Raw genomic sequence first — 26,592 nt, 5'->3', positions numbered from 1 at the left:
GGGGGAAAAAACACCCAAAATCTAAAACCGCCCGGTCCCTCCGGCGGAGGCTCGCCGCTCGGCGACGGCCAGGCACGCTCTTGGATGGGGCCACGTCGCTCCCTGCGGGAACGGCCTCCGCCGGAGGGGGAACGAGCGCCGAAACGCTTTCGCCGTTCCTTCCCCACATCGCCAGTGGGAACGGGCGATCAGCTGCCTGCCCCGCGACTAATTGTGCTAATTGCACCCGGCAAATAAACCGGCAGCCGTAGGGGAGATTTCAAAAACGGAATCAGGTCTATGAAAGCAGTCCTTCCGACGGTGTCATTTGTCTCAGGAAAATCTGGTATTTTCTCACAGCGACGCGCCTCCGTTTAATCACGCTAAAGGGTGACACAGAGATCCATTTTCTTGGCAGGACGGTTGATCACCCTATCACAGTCAGAAAATTAATAACCTCAAATAGCTCTGTGTGGAAAACAGAAGCTACGCCGGTGAAAGGACAAAAGCGCTCTACGTTTTTAGCGGTAAAAACAACATATTTCCTGTACTGCACCACAACCGAGAAATCTGTCATTTCCATCTATTTACTTAGCTGGGTTGTTGTTGGTTTTTTTTTTTTTTTGTTGGGGAGAAAATGAGCGTACTGCAACCTTTCAAAACGTAAGATCTTTCGAAAATTGCAGGTAGACAACTTGCACGGAGGAAAGCGCTAAACAGCTTGAGAGATTTCACAAAGCGACTGAGCGTATTTATAAACCATTTAAAATATAGGTAAAACATTTCAGAAGTTTAGACTGTTTAAAAGGCTGGCAGATATTGATTACTTCATTTAAAAAGCAGTCAGAGAGTGCAGCCACGAGGTCAGGATAAATTTAACAGTTTGAAGCACTTTACTAAATAACACTAAAGATCATGTTAATTGGCTTTGCACAGTTCTTGGGTAAAATTAATTTTATCCTAGCTTACAATAAAAGGATTAAAAGACAAATCAAGTTCTTCAGGTTTAACTGGAATAGGAATCAATGGATTTGAATTAAGGCTGAAGGCGGTTTTATGAGAGATGGACTACTATCAGATACTTTATATCTGCTATTAGGCACATATTGATGGTACTCTGTTACTGTATTAGGTATTAAAACCTTACAAAACTAGGTGCTAGACCAATTTATTACTATCAGCCTACACCATCAGAACGTATGTTGCTACCTGAGCAGGTTCCACCAAAAAAGCTTCCCAGATGCGCTCCATCATATTGCTGGAGTTAAGGAGAGCCACTGAACCAAAGTGTTATAAACTACAACGAATGACAACTAACTACAAAGTTGTAATTATGCCAGAGGTTGTAAATGCAAATGTAATCACTGACGTTTAGTCACAACAACTGATGTGCACAAAATCCTTTAAAGTGAAAAATGCCAGAAAGATCTTCCACAGCCCCATTTCCGTGCCATACGCTCTACTACTGGCCAGGGAATTCCAAGCTGATAACACAGATACCCACCGCCAGGCACGTCCCAACGGCGGGGCAGGCCTTCTTCGGGGCTTAGTGCATTAGAAAATATATAGAGAGAGATATAGAGAGAGATATATAACATAGTATGAAAAGACAGGGGTGAAGAAATATGACTTTCACCTTAGAGGACAGAAACGCAAAGACCTAAATGAATAATGTTATTTGCCCAAGGTCACAAATGTATTTTGCATCAAATCAGGAAGAAAACCTAGACCTTGCATCCAAATCTGGTACTTTAAGGCTGTGAAGAAAACCAAAACACGCAAGTCCTCTTGATTTTCGTCACAGTTCACATTTCACAGCACTGAATATAGTAGTTGAGAGTCAGAAGTCACTATCTAAGGATGAGAACTTGCAAAACGAACTCCATGAAAAGCACCGAAACTTTTCCTTCCTGTTTGCCAGGTCCCTATCTCTGCATTTCTTCTGCTTATTTATAATGGTGGAGGGGGGTTGCAAGTGAGCAGGTGGGGGGAAGGATTTCTCTCCATCTCACTCTATTTTTTTTCCAGTCCTGCTGAAAAAGTATAGTTAGCTAAACTCAGGAAATCCTCAGAGTCCTCGCATCAGATGCCAGAGACAAACATACACCAAAACGTGGTCATGGCAGATGTTACATTATTAGCAACAATCACTGCAACTGTTTAGATTTGAAACCATAAGAGCTTCTTTGTGAGACATGGATCGTTAGAAAAGGACGTGCAATAGCTATGAGGGGGAAACGTGATTTTGTTCACACTCACGTGAGCGCAAAATAAATTGCATGATATTTTCATGTCAGTAAATTTAAATATTTCTTAAATAATTGTTTCTTTAAACAGTATCATTTCCTCACCGAAAACAAATTTATATAATGCTACCTAAAAAAGGATATTGCAAAAAAATTTAAACATGCATCATATATGTAAAAATGTATCATATGTGTTAAAACGCATGCTATGTGTACTTATAAAAGATACTTCTTTTCTTCAGCTTTAATTGTTCAAGACTCTTAAAACGCAAAGCCACGCTACCGCTTTTCCTATATTTCTAGTTTTTCAAAAATCATATACAGAAAAATAATTTTAACAATTTCAGTGCTTCTGGAAGCTTATAAAGCAATAATATTTAAAATAAAATCAGAACTGAGAATTACTATAAAGAAATAACAACAAAGTGACTATGCGAAAAATACAGCAAGGCTGAGAAAGTAATCCACTTCATCTAACCCTATAAAAACTGTTGTTACTCATTACTAGGCTCACGTTATTTAAAATGTTGCGAGTGCTTGCAAGATCAGCTATTTCTATATAAACAGCTCCCTCCACCGGCTAAGCAGGGACAAGCCCTCCACAGAGCCACCGTATCAGGAGCTGAGAAGGGTGGAGGGCTATCCCGAAATGCAAAAAATTACAAGTGTGCATTATGACCCCTACTGGTCCCCAAGTACCCTGGCTGCATGGCAGGGCGCGCGTGTGCAACACCAAAAGGTGATTTGATACCACCAATACGGTTGAGTTCTTTAAAGCTTCCTCTTATATAATAATAATAATAATAATAATTTAAAAAAAAGATATTTAGTGACTACATAGCATCTCCTTGCAGTTTGGGTTAGTTTGCATTAAACACATTGCTGTGGCAGGAAGGTACTTAATTTTTCTAACCCCTCCCTCCCCCAAATCCACCCTGTTCCTTCCTAAAAAAGTGGGTTTTTTGCTAAATACAGTGCATGGTAATGCAAACATTCTTAAAATACTATTTGTTCTTAGTACTAGGACCTAAATGCAATACACAAGACAAAATTTGGTCCGATAAGAGGAAAAAGTCTGTATTTAGGGCTACGGCTTTGTTGAATTTTTCCAGCTGCGCCCAGCCTCCACTTAGAAACCGAGCGTGCTGCCTGGAAGGGCAAGCGCTGACGCGAACGTGCAATGCCTTCTCCCCTCGGTGCTTTGTCCACCCACGTCCAAGACAATGCGTTTCCACAACGTCTTTCCCTATTTCCTCATTCTCTAGATGCACTCAAAACGCTTATACTAAAAGGTAAACCTTAACAATATAGCAAGACCTCTTCTGATGAAATACTGAGTACTCGAAAACTTGTGAAAGGACAGTCAACCGGGTGGAATATATCATCTCGCGCCGCCAAGTGCACGACAAAGTTAAAGCTATCTTATTAAGGTTTAAATTAGGCACCCGTTCCCCTACCACTTAAAAGAAAAAGGCAAATACATAAAAGTTTCTCCCTTGGAGCAATTTATTTCTGTTTCCAGTCTTCTATCCACTGAGGGGTAAAAAAAAAAATCTGCAAAGATGGAAAATTCATGCATTGCAGAAGTGGTGATCTTTGTCTCTTTTAATGTGGAGCAATGCCACAGTCTTTAATGTATTTATGAGATTTACAGGAGGGTAAGACAGAACAGAGAATCACATGTTTGATGTGCTCACATATTTTGCAAAACTGATTATCTTTTTCTCTCTTATATTTTAAAAACTACTTTCGAGCTTGACTGCCATCACGACAGTCAATATACGAGTCAGTTCAGTGCACCACAGAAATCTGACAACTCAGCGGCAAGTCGGAGGGGAGACTATCCGTGGTTGTTATCTCTGAAACCCAGGATTTCTACCCTCGTTAAGCATTTTTAGCATTGTCATTTTGTTGCTTTCAGAGTACTTCTAAACTGCGCTGATGTAGGAAGAACATGAGATGTAGAACTGAACATAATTTCATTAACATTTAACTCATTTTGTAATCAGTCTTTTTATCATTCCAATAATTGGGATATGAGCTATAAAAGACTTATAAATAACGCTGCAGAGTATATTTTTATAGAGTTGAAATGCACACTGAATAAAATGTGCTCAAAAAAACAAGTGCAGGCATTTTAGTGCAGCAACTATTAGTATTTTTAAATGAATCTTTTACTGTGTTTTATAACGATAACTGCTACCAAATTATTAGACAAGGAAGGGGCTGTAAGAATAAAATAGCCAAGTTCTATGAAAGTTTCCTGTACATTTCTATTATTCTCACTGATAAAAACGTGCCCGTTTTCAAGAGACATACGTACATATTTAGGTAACAAAAGAGCACTTGACAACACTGCTTGAAAATAAATTCACGTAAGGATGAGTGAAACAATGACTCTGGAATCAAAACAAAAGCTTTTTTTTTTCCTCTTCCTCTTCTTCCCCTAAAGGATCTGCTCCCTAGCGGCATGCTTTTTGATTTATTTAATAATACTCGTCTTGTTATATTCTTTTAGTGTCCTCAGGAAAGTATTTGAAATAATGGAGCGCTGTTACTACTGTAAAAAATGGAAGTCTTTAACCTTTTTTTTTTTTTTTTTTTAACATAACAGGAAACGTTTCACAAGTCATCTACGATAGACTAGTTGAATAATTTAATATCAGTATGCCAAAAATAGCTTGCATTATGAAAAGCAGGACGTTTTCTGTTTGCTTTCTAATAGTATATTCCCTCTGCAGTGCCAGTAACACGGTTCTGGGCAGGTCAGCTGCAGCAGCTTACAGAGGACAATGCCAAAAACTGTCACGGTGAATAATAGTATTATATCGTTAGAGAACAATACTTTTAGAAAAGACGTTTTCAGCCACCAAAATGCTTCCAAAAAACTAAACATAAAATTCATCTTCATTAAATATTTCATTTAGGAGGTTATATCTTAAAATAGAGTTCTGATCCCCTCAGCCACGTCTGATCAGAACCCACATGTACACCACTACAGTTTATCCATATGGCGTGTTACAAAATACACATTACTGGAAAAACTGCAGTGTATTCGCTAATTAAAAAAGGCAGTATTCAAGGTAAAATCTGCCAGCGATCTGTTAGCCTATAATCAAATATTAAAGAGCAGCTATGCACAACCTTAAGGGTTAAGGCACTGATTTTCTTCTGCATAGGTGGTGCTAGTCTAAGCCAATAGTGCGCTTAAATCCACACCAGTGAAATCAATACTGCACTGCTCTACTCAAGGTGAGACCAAATAAACCTGTCGGAAGCTCTGAGGAATAGGCTTTGCAGTACGCTTTGAGTGCTAAGTGCCTTTCAGTCCAGAGACCTGTCATTAAATAATCATTAGCCATCACTCATTCTTCCTAAAAAGCTTAACGTCTGAATTTGTTCAGCGTCCACTAAGCGTTCGTATAGACTACTGCGTGCTCATTAGCACTCAGGGATGTTGATATCGCTCTTTAACAACGTACTTCCTTGCTACAGCACACCTGGAAACAACACACTTCCGCTGCAAAACCAACGTATACGCAACTTCCAGGCTTCCACGGCTGGCAAGGCAATTTCACCCAGAAAGCATGCCTTAAAAAATTTATAAATGAGCATTTAAACTGCTTTCTTTTACCTTGTAAGCAAATAAAAGAATACCCATAAACTGTACCAGGAATTATTTACTTACACACTCAGGATGTACCAAAAATGTTTCATACCTTATCTCAGTTGGAAACGCTGAACAGCACTGCCTAAATGAGAGTGCTTCAGGTATTCAGATTAAGCTAATGATAGAAGATATTTTAATAACTACTTTCATACAGCTATAGACTTTTATTAGGTCTCACTGCAGCTTTTTTGCTGTAGGAAACACTGACTTGAGTGCCACTTGTTGCTTTATAACGAGGCTACTTTAAACCAGTAACAAACTACTTTCACCCATGTAACTGCAAATATTGAAGTTGCTATTGCCAGTCACTTGCTGTCCCTAACAAACTAACACAATAGAGAAAAAAATCATTTAATAGCTATTGAATACTCAACAGCAAGTAAAGCAGTAATAAGTTTCATTTTTGGCATACACAGGCATACATTAATCTATTTTCTATTAGCATTAAACTCCCCGTCTCTCACCAAAGGCTTGTGACCTGTGCGCTCCCTGCTCCCTTTCGGAAGGCCACCAAGCAGAGGAGCTGCGCTCGTCCGCGGGCACGTACTGCCCCACGAAGCTTGACTAAGCGCCTCGTCGTTAACACACACGTTTAAATGTTTATGACGCCGTTTCAAAATTTTGATTGTTATCGTTTCAGTGTTACTAATAATAAGGAAAGTTTGGATGTATTAAGTCGGAGCTTTAAATAAAAGCAAACGTATTTAGTAAAAATATGAACTATTCTCCTCCATCTGAACAGCAGAGAGAGAATCCATTTGGTCGTAGGCTGTCTTTCACTGCCCTGCGCTCTGTGAGAAGAATCACAGAAGGGCTGAGGTTGGCAGGGACCTCTGGAGATCATCTCGTCCAACCCCCCTGCTCCAGCAGGGTCCTCTAGAGCACACTGCCCAGGATCGCGTCCAGGCGGCTTGTGAACATCTCCAGCCAAGGAGACTCCTCCACCTCTCTGGGCAACCTGGGCCAGCGCTCTGTCCCCCTCACAGGAAAGGATCATCATCTTCACCCATTTTATGTTCCCAGACATTCAATATAGTGAGATACTCCGTCATAAAAGGAATGTTACAGCAGAGAGAAAATTCTAGTAAACTACAATATATTATAAGAAGCGTGGTTGCAAAGAGTACTTACTAAATACAGGAAAGCCCATTTTCTACATGAGACCAGCAGCCTTAAAAGCCCATTTTCTACATGAGACCAGCAGCCTTACCAAAACTACACAGCAGCGTCTATCTAATAGCTTTATAAGCATATGGCAACTCTGAGTATTTGAATAACTCTACTATTAAATCATACACAATCATAATTCCATGATGCAAACCAACTCCCAAAGAGTGAAAGATCATATCCTTAATATTCATATTAGGAGCAATTAGTTTGCACATAATTAAAAGTCAGAAAAAAGTAAACACGATTTTTTCCCCCCCAAAAGAGCTTTTAATAAGCTGCTTATAAGAATCATTTTTTAAAAAATTGATTCTCAAGTTTCAGAGAGATAAAACTGTGATGAAACCAGTACAAACCTAGACTTGACATTCTGAAGAACTATTACAATTTCACTGGAAGGAACACAAGAGTAACAAACGATTTTAAATCACAGTCATTTTCAAACTGAACTGAAACTTTGCCTGATGCTTTATGAAAAGATGTTGCTCCTATCAGAAATCAATGAAGTGGATAAAATTAGATAGCTGTGATTTGCCCAGAAATTAGTAAGAAATAGATCGATATCAGAATCTATGTCCTTTATCTTTTATATACTAAAATTAGACTTTCCTGTGAACAGAAGTTTAAAAAAATTACAGTAGAAAACATGTAAGCTGACTTAACATTATTCTGACATATCTATCGGGACAACTTAAAGTAATTTGCTCTTAAAATATTTCCGATTTTAATTGATTAAAATACATTCCTACTGCTTAAAGACTTCATTTAATTTGAAGTGATTCAATATATCTTTGAGATCGTTCTGTTACGAGAAAAAAATCTCTCTCCAATATTTATTTGCTGGCACTTCTATGGTGCTTCGCATCCTTGTTATCACCGGGAAGAGTCGGGGGAAAAATTCAATGGCAGAGGCACCAAAGCTGCACTTAACCAACGGTGACAGAGGAGTGACAAGCAGTGCAGAGCATTTCCTCCACAAAACCTTTATACAAATATATGCAAGTTCAGGAGAAAAGGAAAGCAATTAGCAGCATAGCAAAGAAAGGTGATTTAGACCAAGCGCTGGATTCCCCCAGGAACTTTTTCCCAGCGTAATGCAATGAAAGCATCTGGGGATGTATTTTGCAGCATTCTTTCGGGACCCTAACACACGTGCTCTGAACCCCTGATATTACCTGCCACGACAAAGTAGGCACGTAACAACATTTCAGATCTCGCCCCGCACCCTATGGACAGAATGGACTGATTACTATGAAACAACTGTTTTAATACTTACATGTTGCTTGTTCAGCAATATATTTTCTTTAATATTCTCACAAATTTTATTCAAACTATGGGTGACTCTACCTTCAATTGGATATTTTAATCCAAGAGTGAAACCAACATTACATACTTCTCACTTTCTGATTCATTATCTTTTTCTCATTTTCTGTAATACAGAAACAGGAAAAACAAATCTCTCTTCCAAAAGGTACCTGCACGTTTGTTTGGAAGAAAAGACAAGGCGCCACCGAGGGAGCGGGGAATGATACCGGGCGCTGCAGAAGAGGCTCAACGCCCAGCGGCCGCAGCGGGGCCGGTCCGAGCGAGAGCCAACGCGGCGCGAGCAGAGACCGCGAGGCTGCGGGCCGGCGCCAGGACCGCGCGCCAAGCGCTGCCTTGCAACGGGCGCCATGTGCGCGCGGCTTCATCGGCGGCGCTAGCGCTGAATGCAGAACGCGCTCTATTTGGCTTTCAGTCAATTAAGCTTTAAGCTGTCAGCAAACAAGACTTTTAAGTTAATTTTGAATCACCACAAATCAAGTTGAAGGTTGCGAAAGGGCGCGCTCACACGCCGGCGTGGAAAAAGGCAGTTTAATTGCCTCTGAATAGCTATTATGTACTGCAATTGGCCTATTGAATCTTAGATGATTTATTTATTTATCAATGTGCAAAGACTGGTAAAAGGATGAAATGCAGAACTCTAACCTTTTACTCTCGTGCGTAAGTAGGTGAAATTAAATTTTTTGGTATACACAAGTGCTTTTGAAACTAGGATCTTTTTTTAAAAGTTCAGTGTGGTTTACATCCTATTTTATTTTTGAATTACAGCTATCCAAACTACAGCCATCTGAAAAGTGAAAACAATATTAAAAGGTATGGCTCTTTATATATATTTTAAACTTATGTCAGGTTTTCCGTGCATGATATAGATAACTGCTGCTTTAAATTACTACTTTGAAAACTTATCTGACTATATAGAAAGGTACAGAAAAATACTGTAAAACATTATAAAGTCAACTGCTGTAAAAACACATGCTACAAGAAACTGCTACAAATTTTATATCAGGTCTCCATCTCTATGAAAAATACTTTTATTTAGAAGAAAATGAGATCAGACAGCACCAACAGTAATGGTTCTTCTTAACTTTGAAAGGCCTTTCAGCAATCCACTTACAAAAGCTTCAACGTAGACTAAGAAAACAGTACTTTTAAAATGTATAAATATATCTAATTTTAAGAAGAATATTCTCTTTAACTTTGCTGTGATGAATCATATGCTTAAAGCATACAATTAACTGCATTTATGGAAAGGTTGCTGATTTTTTTCTTAGCACAGTACATCTATTTGTATCAAATAGTAAAGTCCAGTATTAATAAAAGTAAATTGATACAATTATTCTTTATGTAATCAGCTATAAGATTTTATTTAAACAAGTTTAATCCAACCAGCTGCAATTCTTCACTTGTAAAATGATGCAAGATGTTGACTAAGGATTCTCATTCCTTTAAATTCCCACTTAACACAGCACGACAGCTTGGGGAATTCACACCATGCATTTTCTATACGTGAAGGACAATTCAGGATTCTAACTTTAGACTAAAGTTATTGGAAAGAGGTCGGGAAAGAAATTCAGAACAACCAAGTCAGAAGCTTAAAGTCATATAGATGTGCATAAGCCCCTTGGTACCTTTTGTTTATAGTTTCAAATGTCAGCCTGGCAACTTTTACAGCTTTTGTTTTTTTATTGCAACTATGACCCTCTGGGAAGATTCACAGTCTGAAACTGCTATAAACTTACAGCTCCCTCACCTGCTTAATATTGACGCTTGAAGTTATGTTCTTCCTATCATCACATCCTATAAAACATGCACAGAGAGGAGCGCCTTGCATAAGAAGAGAAGAGCCATGCAGAGCTAAAACATACTTTGGAAAACATTTTTAAGAGAAGTAGCGAGAAAGATCTACCAGTGATGGAAAAAGTAACGAACTAAGCGAGTGAGAGAAGAGTTTCCTGTTACAGTACTCAAAGAGACGGCCTGCAAGGAAATGACACGGTCAAGGCATCTCTCTGGTCCAAGGTTTCTGTTGTAACAGAGGAAGGACATGACGAGCTGCAGAAGAGCGACGTACTGGTGAACCAAAGCTGTCTTCGCAGGGACTCTCACGTTGGGAGCTGACCAGAAAAAGAGGCTCTAAAAAGCGAACTCACCAGGGACACAGGCATGTTTCCCTTAAGAGCAGACAGTAACATTTAAAACACAAAGCTCATGCTGTGCGAGAAAGTCCAGTCGGAACTGAGGAGAAAGAGAGGCTGCTGCCCTAGCGAGCGCTGAGGCTCGGGGCAGAAGGAATGGAGAAGGGGAAAGGAGAGGCTGGCAAAGAGGCAAAGGGAAGGAGGCATAAAAGAATCATTTGCTGGGGCACTGCGAGACAAGCAAAAATCAGCAGGGCAGACTCCTGCTTTGGAGACCAGATTAAGTGAAGCAATGGGCGCTTTCCTTCCCTCCTTCCCAGGAGGGACTACAGCTGAATGACCCAGCATTGCTTCCTGCTATAAACAGTGGCCACAGAGGATCACGCTCTGCAGGTCCCTCTGAGGACCAAGGCAAAAAGAACGCACTCAGGAATAGGTTTTCATGAGCAGAAACGGGGCGCACAGCTGCCCCAGATCTTCCATAGCTGCAGTGCAGACAGCCAAAGTGGTGAAGCCAGGACAGCCTTCCAGGCAAGTTGCCTGTCTCCTGCTATTACAACTACCTCCTACTTGCTCTGAGCAGTGCAACCCCTCATACAGCAAACGGAAAGAAACAAGGGTGAAGATGAAGACAGAGGCCAGGACCAGCATCTCTGCTATGAAGAAAGACTGCAAGAGCTGGGCCTGTTCAGCCTGGAGAAGAGAAGATTGAGAGGGGATCTCATCAACGTGTACAAGTATCTGAAGGGGGAGTGTCAAGAGGATGAGGCCAGCCTCTTCTCCGTGGTGCCCAGCAACAGGACAAGAGGCAATGGGCAGAAACTGAACCACAGGAAGTTCCATCTGAACCTGAGAAAAAACTTCTTCACTGTGAGGGTGACAGAGCATTGGAACAGGTTGCCCAGAGGGGTGGTGGAGTCTCCTTCCCTGGAGATATTCAAAAGCCGTCTGGATGTGATCCTGGGCAATATGCTCTAGGTGACCCTGCTTGAGCAGGGAGGTTGGACTAGATGATCTCCAGAGGTCCCTTCCAACCTAAACGATTCTGTGATTCTGTGATTCTGTGACTTAGTCGTCTGCATCATGCATAAACAGTAGGACATGTTATAAATATCACAGTTGATTAAGAGGGGAAGAAAAAACCCTGCCATCAAAACTCACTATCCCTTCAAGACTATGAAATTCAGGCACACAGTGGCAACTAGGAAAGACTTTCCTTGGCGAGGAAAGTCAAGAGACAGGGATTTTACGGTTAATGCTTTTGATCTCGTCTTGACAAACCACACAGACCGTCACAGATCAGTCTTGCTAACACAAACAATTAGCTGGTAAACAATTTTTGCTCAGTAGGTTACTGTCCTACTGGATGTCTGGAGCTAGTTCTACAATTGCAACAGAATTTTTTTTTCTTCTTCTTTGATTTTTAAATCCACCAGAGATATACCTGGTGCTGCTTGGGATGCCAGGGAGAGCACCTGATCTTTTCTGAGAAGGAAAACCGATCAGAGGAGGTGATAAGGCATTAATGCCACAAGAGCACTGCATCGCACAAACGTGTTTTAAACCGATGAAGCGGGGACCTCTTGAAGGATTACCCCAAGAAACACATTCTACATACTGTCATGCTTACAGAAAGTGTTTAGATGACACACGAAAGGCTTACACACCAAGTTAATATGAGAAATTTGAAATCAATACAAGGCACAATAGGAATAGCACACCAAAAAGATTATGAGCAAAATGACTAAGGGTCATCAGTTGACGTGACGGTTTAACAACCCAGGGATTATGAATCCCTCCTATTGGTTTAGTGCCTGAAAAGGCACCAAACACAGACTAATTCACTACCTTTTCTCTACCTGGGAAGGGGGCCTCAGTGGATGACACCATTGATTCACAGCTACGTACAGGTTTTTTTTTTTACTCATCATTTGATTCAGTGATGGCAATTATGAGGACCTGGGTTTGGCACAGTGTGATGTTAAATCGCATCCCAGGTGCGGTCACTAAGCTTTAGAGAATTTCAATCGAAACTCTTAAATTCCAGGCTTTGCTTTTTAATCTATGGCTCCATAGCCCACCAGTTCACTCTCCAAATTGGTCATGATTCAGGAAACAGCTACAAGTACCTATCACTACACCCTCCCATTTTCTTGCATATTAGGGACTGATAAGCATACTAGGTTTGTAACTGCATGTAACAGTAGCAAGGGAACAAAGATTCCTATTCACAAAAGAGGAAAAAAAAATGCACTATAGAAGCTTACTAGGAATCAAACAAGTCACTATATGTGGTGATTCTCAGCTAATACAAGGTAAATCAAGTATTTTATATCCTAGGTTTGGAAGAAAAGCAGCTGCTAATTAATCCCTTAGGCAAAACCAGGTGATATCTGCGCATTTCGATTCCACCTGCCATGTAGACTTTGTTCCTTGCCAAGCCAGTAACTGCTTCTTTTAGGGTCAAAAAACCCCTTTATCAACGTATCAGAAACATTAAAGATATTAAGAGACATAACAGAGGTATTAAAGAGGATTCAGGAACATAGGATTCCTTCCTGGATTACTGGAACAGGATTCCACCAGAGTACCTAGGCTGCAGAGAAAAGGAGGAGTTCTGGGAGGTTTTATACTTAGAGGAGATACACATCTAAAGCAGTCAGTGGGCTCAGCTCACGATGAACGTTATGACACCTAAGCCTCCCAGAATTTGTTTCCACCTTGGTAGCGCAGACAACCTGCCGGGAGTTTGCTCTGATCCGTTTTCCGTGTGATGACGACACCATAGCACGCAGAATTAACACGCAGAGGACAGAACTCTTGTGGGTGGGTGGGGAAGGGAATCATACCGCATATTGTTCTGCGGCAGTCTGCAAGTATGTTGTGTAATATTATTAAAATTCTGCAGATGCTCTAGCTCATGTTAAAGACACCAGACTGAGGAAGGCTATGTCTAGGACCAGCACACTCCAAACTGACCTTCACTCAGCTATAGACTACAGGATAAGACCTATCTTGAAGAAGGCCAAAGGACTTTCAGAGCATGCAGATCACCCCACAAGGAGGGCACCGGGTTCCAGATATGCAAGGAGTAGTAGTGTGGGTGCCCCCGAGTGACTGCAGGTGGAAACGGCCTGGTAGCAGACAGGGGTGAGGACCCTTGGAGCCATGCAGGTCACATCTCTTCATTGCTCAAAGCAGCCCCTAAGGCACAAAGGGACTTTGGTATTGTTTAAACCTGAGTTATAAGAGGTTTTCTGGACCCAAACACTAGATACTATGTTTGGTTATTTTTATAAAATATGTGTAGTTAAGAAATGAAATTGTGGCTTGACATTTAAAGCCTTATCCAGTATGTGTCATTTTTCACCAGTGAGTCCAAAAATTAAAATAAATAAATCCATATATAGGTTTCACATCTTTGCTTTACATCACTGCTTCAAGAATTAATATAACCTCAGGGCAATAATATTTAGATATCTAAAGAATAAACAATCCAATTTCAGAATTATTACTGCTCATGATGCAGAACACCACCTAAATTAATATTCAGCAACAGATTCACAGGATTGCAGATAGAAAATAGCTTACTTGTTGTAGCATAGAACTGTAGTCAAGGATTTCAGATCACAGATACGGATGCCCGGCAAACTTAAGACAAACAAAGAATTTCCCAAAAACTTCAGAAGTCGCTTCCCAGACTAAAGGAAATCTTTAAAAAGTTGTATGTTATATATTTAACAATGTACTGGTCATTAGGCAATTGGTTTGTGTAATAACCGGTACAAGCTTCTGGGAAAGTGGTAATTTCCACATGGAAATTGCTAGAGTTGAGAGTTAAGACTTATCCCAATTATTGCTACATTCGTAAGAACATTCTTCCACTGACAAATGAGCAACTTACTCAAGTAAATACTGCCAAAAGTAATGGATACGATGCATGTTAACAGCAGCACAGCTTCTGAAACCATTTGGTCCATGACTAAAGCTTACTTACCCTAAGGCTTGTAAACCTTGCTAGCACTGCAGTATTTAGCAATCAAGTTTAAACTTACTGTGGTGGACTAAGGAAAATCTGAGAGGTATTTGCAACTGTTCATTACTATGCAAACTTCTGAAAATGCTGTACCTTAGAAGGAGTTGTACCTCACAGCTGCAGCCGAAAGCTGTCAGGTATCAATAAGCGAACACCTCCAGGAGGCAGTGCCATTACTTGGCTCAAGCTCATTTTATCAAAGGGCCTCCAGAGCCGCTTCACTCTTTGCTCCTGCTCCAGCGTATGCTTTAAATGACTTCTCTGGCAGCTATCTCCATCAAGGTATCATATATGAAGTAAAATTCCTATATCAAAAATACCAAGACTTGCTGTGCCTTTGAAGACATTCTTCAATGTAAGACAAACAGTTAAGATAATATGGCAATTATTTCAGGCAAAACAACTGCTGAACTTAAGCTAGCTAAGAACTACGCCAACACTGGTGACCTTACCATTTCCCAGATGCATTACCCAACAATTTACCCACTGGGCTTAAAATCAAAATTAAGCTCGAAAAAGATTCTTCCAGGAATAAAATCCTCCTTTTTTGGTAGAGCAAAAAAAAAAAAGTGCTCTCCTCTCTTCAGAACGTAAATCTCTGAGAAGTCTCCTGGGAGAAAGCAGCAGTCTGAGTCTAGCTCCAATGGACAGGAATTGCTAAGTTCAACTCATTAATTTTTAGGATGGTATTTGCATCAAGGAGGACAGAAACAGTGTCTCCTGAAACGATGCTCTTCAAATCAGCCCTGAGGAATATTTTTAGCACCGAGGCTGGGAGCTGGGAGATAATACTGCTCTTGCCTCTGCCATCAACATTATGCAGTTAAACAGAAGATTGCAGTTTTCAGGACTGTCAGTGCTGTCTTGTTCTAACACAAAACTCTCTAAAATAAGACTGAAAAGATATTAGATAATGTTTCTAGAAGTGCATACTTTAAAAATATATTATGTTTTCCAAAAACATAATAATCTTCAACTGTTTCATAACAGGCTAACATCCCTACTTTAACCGCATAATCTTTTTATGCGATTTACTTTAATAGTACTATGCCATTATAGCATCTTTCTCAGACAAAGCCTTGGATTTCAAAGCTAACACTTTGTTGCACATTCACAGACATTAAATAGACTATTAAATAAATACAGCAAATCTTGTTTCTATTTAAGACCTGAAGGAGGCTGGGTGTACCCAAATTTGGCTTTTTCAGTTGTATTAGTTTGAACAAATAAAAGATATTACCTCTATACATTGCTTTACAGTACACAGATGCTATAAAGCGAAGTCTTGCCAGTTGACATGGCATGACCGTACGGGCCTTTAACATGCAGAGGAGATCTGTCACCTCTGTAAAAACCATCACCTGTCAGACAGAGGGAATTAGAAACTGATTGTTTCATTCACCCTTTTTTGGATAACTGGTCACTTTAAAAGTCCTCCTTCACTTTCCCCTCCCAACCCAGTTTCGATGATCTGACACTTATTTCCATGGAAACTGCAGCAAAAAAGAGCAGCCTTCAGTTGAAGAATTTGAGATTTCCAAAGATTCAGCTGTGGCTGATGACAGTGATACAACTGCCCTTGCACTAGGAAAAGGAAAAGGCTCAATTACAATTATTTTGGAAGGAAAGTAATTTTTGTTATGCATGAAAAATTATGAATCGTCAACTTCCATTCTCTTTAGTGCTGCTATTCAGATTTTGTTATTACATACCATGTGTTAGCAGAAACAAAGAGAGGTTGCTGTAGCAGAGGGGAGACTCTTACTTAGGTTTGATAGACCAACCTGTTTAACGAATCACTATTAAGCCTAGGTGCCCTCCTGATTACAAATTTGCTTTACAAATTTCTAAATTAAAACAAAGCATTTTTGGAAAAAGATGCTTCCTAGATATTTCTGAAAATCCTGTAGCTGGATTTCACGTTTTCAAAAGGCAATCTTAAACATGCAAAAAATCAACATTATCAGGTCTCTTTACACCTATGGATTATCAGCTGGAAAAGGTTACATTAAATCAGGACTAACATTAAGTCCGTTATTTTAAAAATTAATTTAATACCTTGTTGTGTAAAACTGAAAATTTTTACCCATATAGATAGGGAATATCTCTAAATATATAGATAAATATTCTTACTGTATAACAAGGTGGCACATAATGATTGCTTGCAAAGAACAATTACTGAACAAGCATATTAAAAATTGGATTGTTTTATAATATTGTTCTCAGCCTGCTGTTATAGGCTGATACTTTTTTTTAAGGTTGAGTTAATTTATACACTTTTGGGCAATCAAAAACTTAAACCAGCAGAACGAACAATTCTAAAGCGTTAACAAAATGTAATTGTTTGAAGAGTCAAAAATGTGTATAATTAATTCCCGATTTCAACTGAGTATTTATTTCACCATAACTTTAGACGGTTTATCAGTAAAGTCAACTAAAAAGATTGTTTTTAAATCAAGGATGAGAAGTCAGGACTTACTCCTTGTATAACCTGTTTTTTCTTTCTGGCAGATAAATCCTACCTGCTACATAACTCTTGCACAAAGCAACATATCTTATTCAGCGCTTTACTCTTTTAGGTCGATACTTCTCAAAGACAACTTAGTATAAATGAAAAAACGTTACTTAGATACATGTTTTTAAACTAAGATTTTCAAGACTACGATGAATGAGAAGTTGTGGTTTCAATCGCTTCTATCCCACTACGTACTGATTCGTACGATAAGAGTTGTTGAGCAGCAACTAGCAAGGACAGGCAAACAAACGTTATTCAAATGCAGCCAAAAGGACAGAATTTTATTGAATCAAAATGTAACAGGACAACCCATAATGGCAATGGGGTACCGCTAGCAGCGGAAATAGGAAGAAAGTACTTACTCAGCCATTTACTCAGTTTACTGACACAGGCCTCCCAAACCCCCTTTCATATTTATACATATAAAAATTTAAATCTATATCCATATTTGGCAAAGTTATTAGTGCCTTTTCTAATCGAGGCTTAAGCAAATCCCTCCGCCACAGACTGAACTAGCCAACGGCTGTAACCCGGTGCGCGCAGAGGCGAGGGCTCCTAGGGACAGGCTGCGCCTACCAGTGCCGCGTCTGCCTGTGCGCCAGCCGCGCTGCACGGAGCGGAGAGAAGCAAAGCACAACTTCTCCTTGGTTTATCCGAACGTTAGCCGCGCTGGCAGTCCGACCGCCTGACCCACGCAACGTACTGAGCTTAACTACAAACCGAGCAAGACTGTGCAAAGCACTCACAGCAGAGCGGAGACGCTCGATGCTCGTGGCCGCGGCGGAGACGCGAGCGGCACCGAGACCCACCAGCAGCGTTTGTCCGCGGCACGGAGGTCAACGCTTAGCTTGCAGAAGCTTCGTTATGTCCGTTACCGGGGATGGCAGGCCCGCGAGCGAGAGAACACCGCAGTCCTGGAGGAGACGGCAGCGCTGTCGAGAGAAGTTCACAGCGCGGTTTCTCTCCAGTTGCCAGTTTCTAAGAAAACTTCAAAGCTTGCTCCGGAGCGCTCATCTCATGTTAGTCACCACACACTAACAGAGCACACGGTAAGAACGTGTAATACTAACGAGACTCAGCCAATGCCGTCTTGGAAAAGATAGCGTAGCCTCTTTGAGGGACGGACCGGGCAACGCACTGCCGAAACCACAACGCAGCGCTGCTGCCTTGCTGACACCCAGAGCATCCCTTTACGAGCACTGGAGACAGCAAGCATAAGCAGCTATACAAAGGAGGAAGAAAAAAAGAAAGGTTGAGGCTTACATACGTGGCAGGAAAACCCAATCCACTACGCCCATTTCGAAGGCCAGTTGCCTAGTAAACAGGTAACAGCCTACCACAGTCTTTCCCCCCGTGTCACCACTTCTAAAAAGTAAACCGAGAAACAATTTTGCACAGATCTCTCCCCTAACGGTGTGCTACTATGGGCACGCGGCTTTCACAAAGTGGGGAGGAAAAAATAAAGCAGAAGATAAGCTCTCTTTTGGATGTACATAGACTGCAAGTCACTACTTCATGGGCTGTGTTTGGAACACTGTTTTGCATCCAATTTCTAAAACTGTTCTAAAATAAGGCGCTAGCTGCATATTGATTACACAAAATGAGTTTAAGCTTTACTGAAATAAACCTTTGACCTTGTGCGTATCTGTAGGAGCAGCTAAATCGGACACTAAGAGAAGCTAGCAATTTCAGTTTATAATGACAGCCTTTTCCACCCACGTTTGGATTTCAGCAGGGCAATGTAGACACCCAACAGCGCTCAGAAACGACACCACGTGCTCCCAGCAGGGAACGGTGCTGCTGGCACACACCTAACCCCTTCCACCAGGAAAGGCGAGCAACGTGCCAGAATTTATCTTCACCTGCAAGAAGCTCAGCGGTCGGGGTCAGTTACATAAAGGACCGATTAAGACAGTGGGGTGGATATTCAGGTCAGGAACGGTGGTTCTCAAACTCAACTTCTACCCTAAGGTAAAGCTTTTATGAAGGACGCTCTTCTTTCCGAGTCTGCAGATTTAACACTACAAGGGCTAAGGAACATCAGCCTTTCGTTTCCCTCTAACCCAGGTTAGACTCCACGCTCCATGACCTTGTCCACACCAGCAAATGCACAGCAGTATTTTTAACACATAAAGCAAAACATTATTACAGTCTAGTACTACGCTGAACACGCAAATCTCCCGCAGAAAACATTACTGATTTTAGTCTCACAAGTTAACTCGGGGGTGGGGGGGTGTGGGGAAATTAAAATACTGTAGAATTAAGGTTAGTTTATGACTATACAGAGTAGATCTTTCTGCTCTTGCCACAAAATTTTTTAGTTTTTTAATAGGCCAAGGTCTGTCCCTTTCAAGAACTACTCAGCACATTTTACTACTGATGAAATGTTGAAGCTTGATCGTCAGCTTCATGCACCATAAATGAACAGATTTTATAACTCTACTGCTGTGTTTAACACTCTCCTACACTGCACATGATCTTTCTAAAGAAACACGGGAAATTGTACCGGCATGCCTACTTACCTACTGCGAAAAGCCATTAAGACTAGCACTTAAACCCAACCAAGCTTTGATTTCCAGAAGGCCCATCCAAAATTCACTGAATTTAACAGGCACTGAACCAAGATGTATATCAAAAATGATTTTGTAGTCTGACAGAAAAAAGACTGGCCTAATGTTAACAAAATGTAGCATAAGATATTCCAAAGCTTAAACCGATGGGAAAAATGTTTGATATCTCACCACCTTCCAAGATAAGGCAGATCCCAAAATCTGCCAGAACTAATTTAAAGGCAATAATTAGGGGCGAAGTGACTTAACATAAATTTTTTATCCAGTCCCTTGCCTTAACATTAAAAGAAAACTCTGCAAAGATTTAAGCATTTTCCTACCATATACTTTAAATTTAATTATACTAGTATTAGAATTTAAAAAAGTGAAACCAAAAAGTATAAGAAAATTTGAAAGCTTTGGTTGCAGGGATAACCAAAAAATGAAACTTAAGCAGAACAGAAAGAAAACAAGGAAATGAGGATTCTCAATAATATTTAAAATTGCATTTTAACACTTGTTTTTTTAAACTTTTCTCTTTAAAACCACACTTCCACATGTGCAGGAATTATTCTCAATAATAATTTAGAAAGATTCTTATGATCAATAGAAAAGTCTTTAAATGAGTTAAAGCACCACACTGAAATGTTTCTGCCTAATGTCACTGAGAAAAGATGGATAGTGAGAAAAACACCAAAACAATTAAGGCACAAATGTTTTTCTAAGAAAAAGAGAATTATCTTTTCCCAAGTTAATAAAATTTGCAGAGTGACTGTGGAACAAAGGAAGACTGCACAAAGTTGGAAGGCGACATCTGTCACCAAAAACAGACAAAAGAACTTCAGTCCAAGAATCGCGTATCGATTTTCACAAAGTACTGACGTGTAACACACACAGCGATGCTGACATCCCGCGTGCACACGCAAAATAAGAAGGTGCAAGTATTGACAGTTACGTTAGCTACGTTCTGTTAGTTACGTTAGTTACATTCTGTGAAGCACAGATATTAAGCTAAGTATCATCAAGTAAACATAGACACCAAAAAGTATATGAAATTAAAAATGAAAAAAGTTATTTTTAAATACACAAGTAAACATTTATAGATGAATGCATGTTCAAGACTGCTTTTCAAGCCACACTAAAGAAATCTGTTTTTAACTCATTCTTTCTTCAGAACTGCAAACCTGGCTTTCATGTAAAACACTTTCCCTGAAATACATGATAAATAAGGCAAATATTTTTTTAAATTTAAAGAGTTACTTGCTTTAGTGATAAGTCATGGCATCTATATTAAAAATGTAATGGTATAAAACATATATAGAGAAAGAACGATAAACAGTTAATTTTTAACTAATACATTAAAATGCCCGTGCTTTAAACACTATAGCTCTTTCAAGGCTTTTATTCTCAGCAAATCACTGCATTTTCATTAAGTCAGGAAGATGCTAAGCGCTGCATCCAGCACCTCAGCACTGGACAAAGGCGGCAAACAAAGACCTTAAGCAGTTCTAACCTGTTATTATCTCCAATTACACAAAGCCTGAAGAACAAGGGTAATGGTGATAAAGTTTTGCACATACTTTTAGAACCAGCTCCTTAGGAACAAACTTTCTGAATAGCAAACACAACAGCTGTTGAACAAAGCGAAGCTGACACACACGTCCAAGGGTGCTATTTCGTTTTTCAGATCCATAGCTCATAAGCTGAAGAAGAGCTGATGTTGCCTTCCACGGAGGATTACTGTTTTCTTAAATATCTTCGTCCAAGTTTTGCAGCTTATAAAATCTATGTATGTTGCCGTATGTTAAACAAATCCCATTTTGTCATTTTTATTTTAGTTTGTTAGCTTAAGTCAAGGCAATTTTTTTTTTTTTAAATCTACAGTCATTTTTAAAAGTGTCAGCTATTTCTAAGTCAATATAAATATTATAGCTTAACACAAACCGGTGGACTGGTTTGGATCGGGCTCTTTAACAATTCTTGCTCAAACCCTTACGCAGCTGCGGGGAACAGGCCAACGGCAGAGCACGCAGGGCAAGCGCGCTACAGCAGCCAGAACCGTCTAAAACTCAGAACGCTCTCTGCAACTGCTGTGCGGTACACTTCTACGTTAATGAGAAAAGCATCCCCCAAACGAACTAGTTTTCTTGTATTAGTACTTCCTTAATGAATACATGTAGCACTATCCCAACACTGACATATGCCATTCAGACAGATGTCACGCCCATAACCCTCTTACAGAGGGTAGATCTCTTTATGGAGTTTATTGGGTGACATCTGCTTGAATGGCAGATGCCCACATCTTTTCAAATACACGCAGCTTTGCTGAAAAACCAACTGATCCCCAGTTTTTACTGGAAGTACACTTCCTTTAAAAACAAAACAAAACAAGCTACCGAATTCTCTTACCCATAATTTCCTGCTTCCTTGCAGACACCTAATGACAAATTGCAAGAACCTAGATTGAACGTAATTCTAGATTAATTTGATATACACTTATCTATTAGACACACTTGCCAAAATGCTTCGGAATTCTAGTTAGCGCACACGAAAACTCCATTAAAAATTAAATTTACTCATTTAACAACCTGAATCCCTGAATTAACACTCCATTCTTAATTGTAACAGAACAGATTGAGAGACAGAGAAGAGAGAGTGTGTATTTTCACTGCTTTCTTAGTTAGCATCTGAAAGAGATGGCATTTTCTTTAAATGACAAAACCTCGCTTTTCTGGTGTTTTCCACAATAGCCAGTGCATGATATGGTAGTTGGTTTCCCAATGAGTGATTAAATACAAATTAAAAGCTTCTTTGATCTCTCTACAACAGACATTGGAGATACAAAAATGTATGTGACAGGGTCTGTAGAAGGTTCTCAGGTTTGGTCTAACCTACTTAAATGAAACCCAGCAGGAATTTTGTCCAGAGATTGACTCTTTTGGTACCCTCATTGTGCTAAGCAGTGGGTCACTGGCTTGTTTGTTGGGGATGGCAGATGGTTTCATTTGTTGTGCACTTCCACTCCACACCAAATTTTCAGGGGAAGTCTGGCCAGTAACGGGAGGGAAGTAATGCGCTACTGCACCTGCTGCCTCCAGTTCAAAGACGGCCAGCTCCAACAGTAAGAAAGAATGGAGAGAAACCAAAGGGTGGCTCAGAAACTCAATGTATTTAAAAAAGGGACTTAAAATAACTCTGTGAAGCTTTCAGGAAGCAGTTCGTTGAAATGTTTTCTTCCATTACACTGGAAGCTTTCGGGCTAGAAATTGTAATGCTCCATAGAAAAATCAGATATGACGTAGGAATTATACTAAAAATGAATTAAAATAGTTAGATGATACCAACGTCAGAAAGTCCAGGCTGCATAGGAAAAATAAGATTCACTCAAAATTACTGCAAATGCATTCCCACGCACCGCTGTGCCTCCACAGCTGCTACGGTGCGGTGAATTACACGACGAAACCCAAGCACAGTCCCTGCCTGTATATTCCAGAATCATTATGATAATACAGACATATTTCTCCTGATTAAAAGGCTATTTTTAAGTTTAGAATATGGAATAATCTAGGGTTATTTCTCACTTCTAATTTTGCCAGTTAAAGGGTAACTACTGCTTCAAAAAAAAAATACTGCTCATTATGCTCAAAAATACATCTGTGAATACTGAAGGAAAAGACTTAACTATTCAAACTTGAAAATTTCAAGTTGATAAACATTTATCAGTAGCGTTCCTAGACTGAGACTTTTTTTGCCATGCAAACAAAAAAAAGCATTTCTAAAGCATACCATTATTGCCTGAACTTGCTAGAAGGATTTACAGTGGCTACTGAAAATTTACAGCTATTTCTCCCTCTATGCAAGAGATCAGAATGGGACAAGGAGAAGGTTGACTCTCTCCAGTCCCACGCACTAAAATGTCATGACATCACGCTGGAGAAAATGGACTATCTCGTATACAACGTTCACACAAAAAGAAACTCAAAGCTTCCCTTTGCTCCGAGAGAAGCACAACAACGCTCAATGCTCCTAGAGAAGCCAAGAGAGAAGCACGGGACTGCAGGTGTAACACGAAAGACTTTCAGGCTCAAGACAGAATTATCTGGATAGACTTATTTGGACAGGCATCTGCCAGTCTTACTAACTTTACTAGTATCCCCTAACCCAGGGAATCATATTGCTCGGTTAAGTTCAGCAAATTCAGCAAATACCAATATCACACAAAGCCAGCCCTACACAAATTCACCGTACTCTATATATGCTGATATCTACACACCTCAAGACCCACCTTGGTCACCTGTCTACCCCCACCACTCAGCACACCAAGTTCTGAGTTTTCTTACTACAATATGCATTTATTTTATCCTTCTTGAAAGTAGGATTTTTTGCCAATTTAGACTTTTTTAAATTCTCTTTGACAAATAATACGTTCTGTTTCTGTACTTCAAACGGGTCAGATTCCCTACCTTTTAGGCTTTTGGAACTACAGATCCTTCAGAATAAAGTACATTTCAACTCAAATTCTCAACGCTTCTGTTGCAGCAATTCACTATGCCATATCAGAGCATTTCCTGGAAAAAATATATTTGTATTGCTAAAAGAAAAATTAGATGATATCTAAGAGCCTAAAATTATATTTCAAATAAAATGCTTTCTGAAAAAATTCAATTTACTTTCATGAGGAACTGCACAATTCTGCCCACTGAGGTCAGTAGATTTATGACCACACAAGTGAAAGAACGCTATTGTCCACATATGAGCTGAAGTTGTACAAGCAAAATATTTTTCTGGTTTTGAAGACAGAACCAATTTTCTAAATAACTCCTGCTTATGTGTTTTTAAATGCTTAATAGGCACTGTAGAATATTAGGCTTCAGTGTTTTTCAGCCAGCTAAGCTAAAACACCTTAATCGCTAAAAGGACTGAAGGGAAAGTGATCCTTTTAAAAAATTATTTGGATAAATGAAAGCGTTTGGTGAATCTCAAGTTTAACCGAAAAAATTCCTGTTGTCCACTGCACACCAGCATTACTTTGTGCAATGAATCAATAAATATTAGGTTTAAAAGGACTGCTATAGAAAGAAGCTGCATCATATTTTTAAGATGACAAGGTGAAGTTTAAATTATCTCAATTAAAACCTTTTGGGGGGCAAATGGCATTCTAGTTGTCTGGCTGTTCTTTACAGATAGGACTATTCTTTTTGAACAAATGTATTTGTATTTAATTAAATTAGTTTTATCCAGTTGTAAACTAAATATTCAGCTTTACTCAGGACACACTTTTTAAAAAAAAAATCAATTGCTTTTAATAACAGAGGTACTTTTCCTGTAAATAAAATTGTTACTGCTGTTAGATTCTAGCAATATATTGAATATCCTTCTGAAAACCTCAAGAGTCTACACATAGCAAAAGATGCAAATAACCTGGAACTCACTCCATTAAAGAATCTCATCTTTAATCTCTTCCTCTTGAAAAGAACATAAGATGTTGAAGGGGGAAAATGCTGTCCTAGATATAATTGTTCATAATACTTGTTCATAATACCGCTGGCTCTCACTAAAAACTCCAGGAAAGGAATCAAAGTCTCCAGTAGACGTGGAGTCAAGGAGAAGGTGTACGTTTCTGTACGAAACACTGATGTAAAGGAAAGGCTAGGAAAAAAAAATTGTATTTCAGGCTACCTAGAGCCCATTCACTAATTTTTTTTTTTCGAGGGTCAATCTTCTATTTATTATTGTTTCTTGACAGATTCTGCATCTTCCTCTAGTCATTAAAGGCACTTCCAGAATCATATTAGCTCTTGGCTATTTCAAGTTCGCCTTTTATCCCCTTGCTTATGTTAGTACTCACTATTCCAGACAGTCTGTTCTCTCACCAACCAGGAATCCTGTCTCAGTCACCTTCAACCAGAGACTTGACCCAAAGCTAGGCCTGTCATGCTAACAGACTTCTGGTCAATAGAAATAAATAGTTTTGCTTTAGACTCTCAAAAAAAAAAAAATCTATACAATGCTCAGTGAAGTCTTTGAATCTAAAAGGTAACTCTTGCACTCTATGATCTACAGCATGCTACACTAAAACACAGAGTTGTTCAAATTAAGAGGGTATCGATACTGAGGATATAGATATTTCCCTTATGACAAACAAGCATGGGGGGGAAAAAAAAAGAATTCAAAGATATGTACTTCTAATTAAATGCATATTTTAGTATGGTCTATCAAGGCTTATTCTGAAGTGACAGATCAGAAATTTTGACTTTATCTGCCCATCTACAATAAACTCGAACAATGGTAAAAAGCTGGATTGGTATTATAGAATGGAAACGTACTTGAGTTCTGTGCATAACAAACTAACGGCACTTACTTGTTGAAAAAAAAAATCTCAGATCAATCAGGGCAGACTGTGACAATAACATTTATATCATTTTTTTCACTAAGGTAATTAATTTAAGGAATAACTAGAAACAATTAGCTTTTATTCAAGAACTGCAAGCTAAACATGCCAGTTGTAGGCAGATTCAAGAGCTGAAAGCACATACAAGGAAATATAAATAATGTTTCAGAAGTAGCACAATAACATTGCAGTAATTACAACAAAGCAAGTATTTAGTTTTAATCTAGAGCTCTGCATTTTCTTTTCTTTAACCTTTTTTCTGCTTTTTACTTCTAACTGTACGCACTTCTTCCTAAGCAGCCTTAGAGTTTCATTTTCTCATGAAAAATATGGAAATTTAACATGAAGTGTTCTGTCTCCTCTGCACTACACCTAACGCCAAAAATAACATATCGATTATCTTTACGCTTACCTGCTGTGATGTCATCATCAGCCAGATCATGCTCTTCTTCCTGAACTTTCGCTTCTGCTCCCAACGAATCTGGGCTTGCACTACCAGTCTGAATGGCTTCTGTTGTTACTCCAGCTGGACAATAAAAACAAAAAGAAGTCTGAACAGCCACAGAAATCAGTGACTTTGG

General features: G+C 39.4%; 1 protein-coding gene across 5 annotated transcripts in view; it reads right to left on the bottom strand.

Annotated features, from left to right (window-relative positions):
• Nucleotides 1-26,592, bottom strand: part of LOC138060884 (WD repeat-containing protein 7-like) — a 177,881-nt gene that overhangs the window by 91,056 nt on the left and 60,233 nt on the right. For all 5 annotated transcript variants that reach the window (XM_068927403.1, XM_068927402.1, XM_068927405.1 and 2 more), the window contains one exon: nt 26,424-26,537. In XM_068927403.1, coding sequence (XP_068783504.1) covers nt 26,424-26,537 — 114 coding nt within the window. The remainder of the gene's footprint in view (nt 1-26,423; nt 26,538-26,592) is intronic.

The sequence above is a fragment of the Struthio camelus genome, chromosome Z, assembly GCF_040807025.1.
Source record: "Struthio camelus isolate bStrCam1 chromosome Z, bStrCam1.hap1, whole genome shotgun sequence".
In the NCBI taxonomy this organism is placed as follows: Eukaryota; Metazoa; Chordata; class Aves; order Struthioniformes; family Struthionidae; genus Struthio; species Struthio camelus.
The sequence above is the reverse complement of the archived record's forward strand: the minus strand, read 5'-3'. Positions and strand labels throughout refer to the sequence as shown.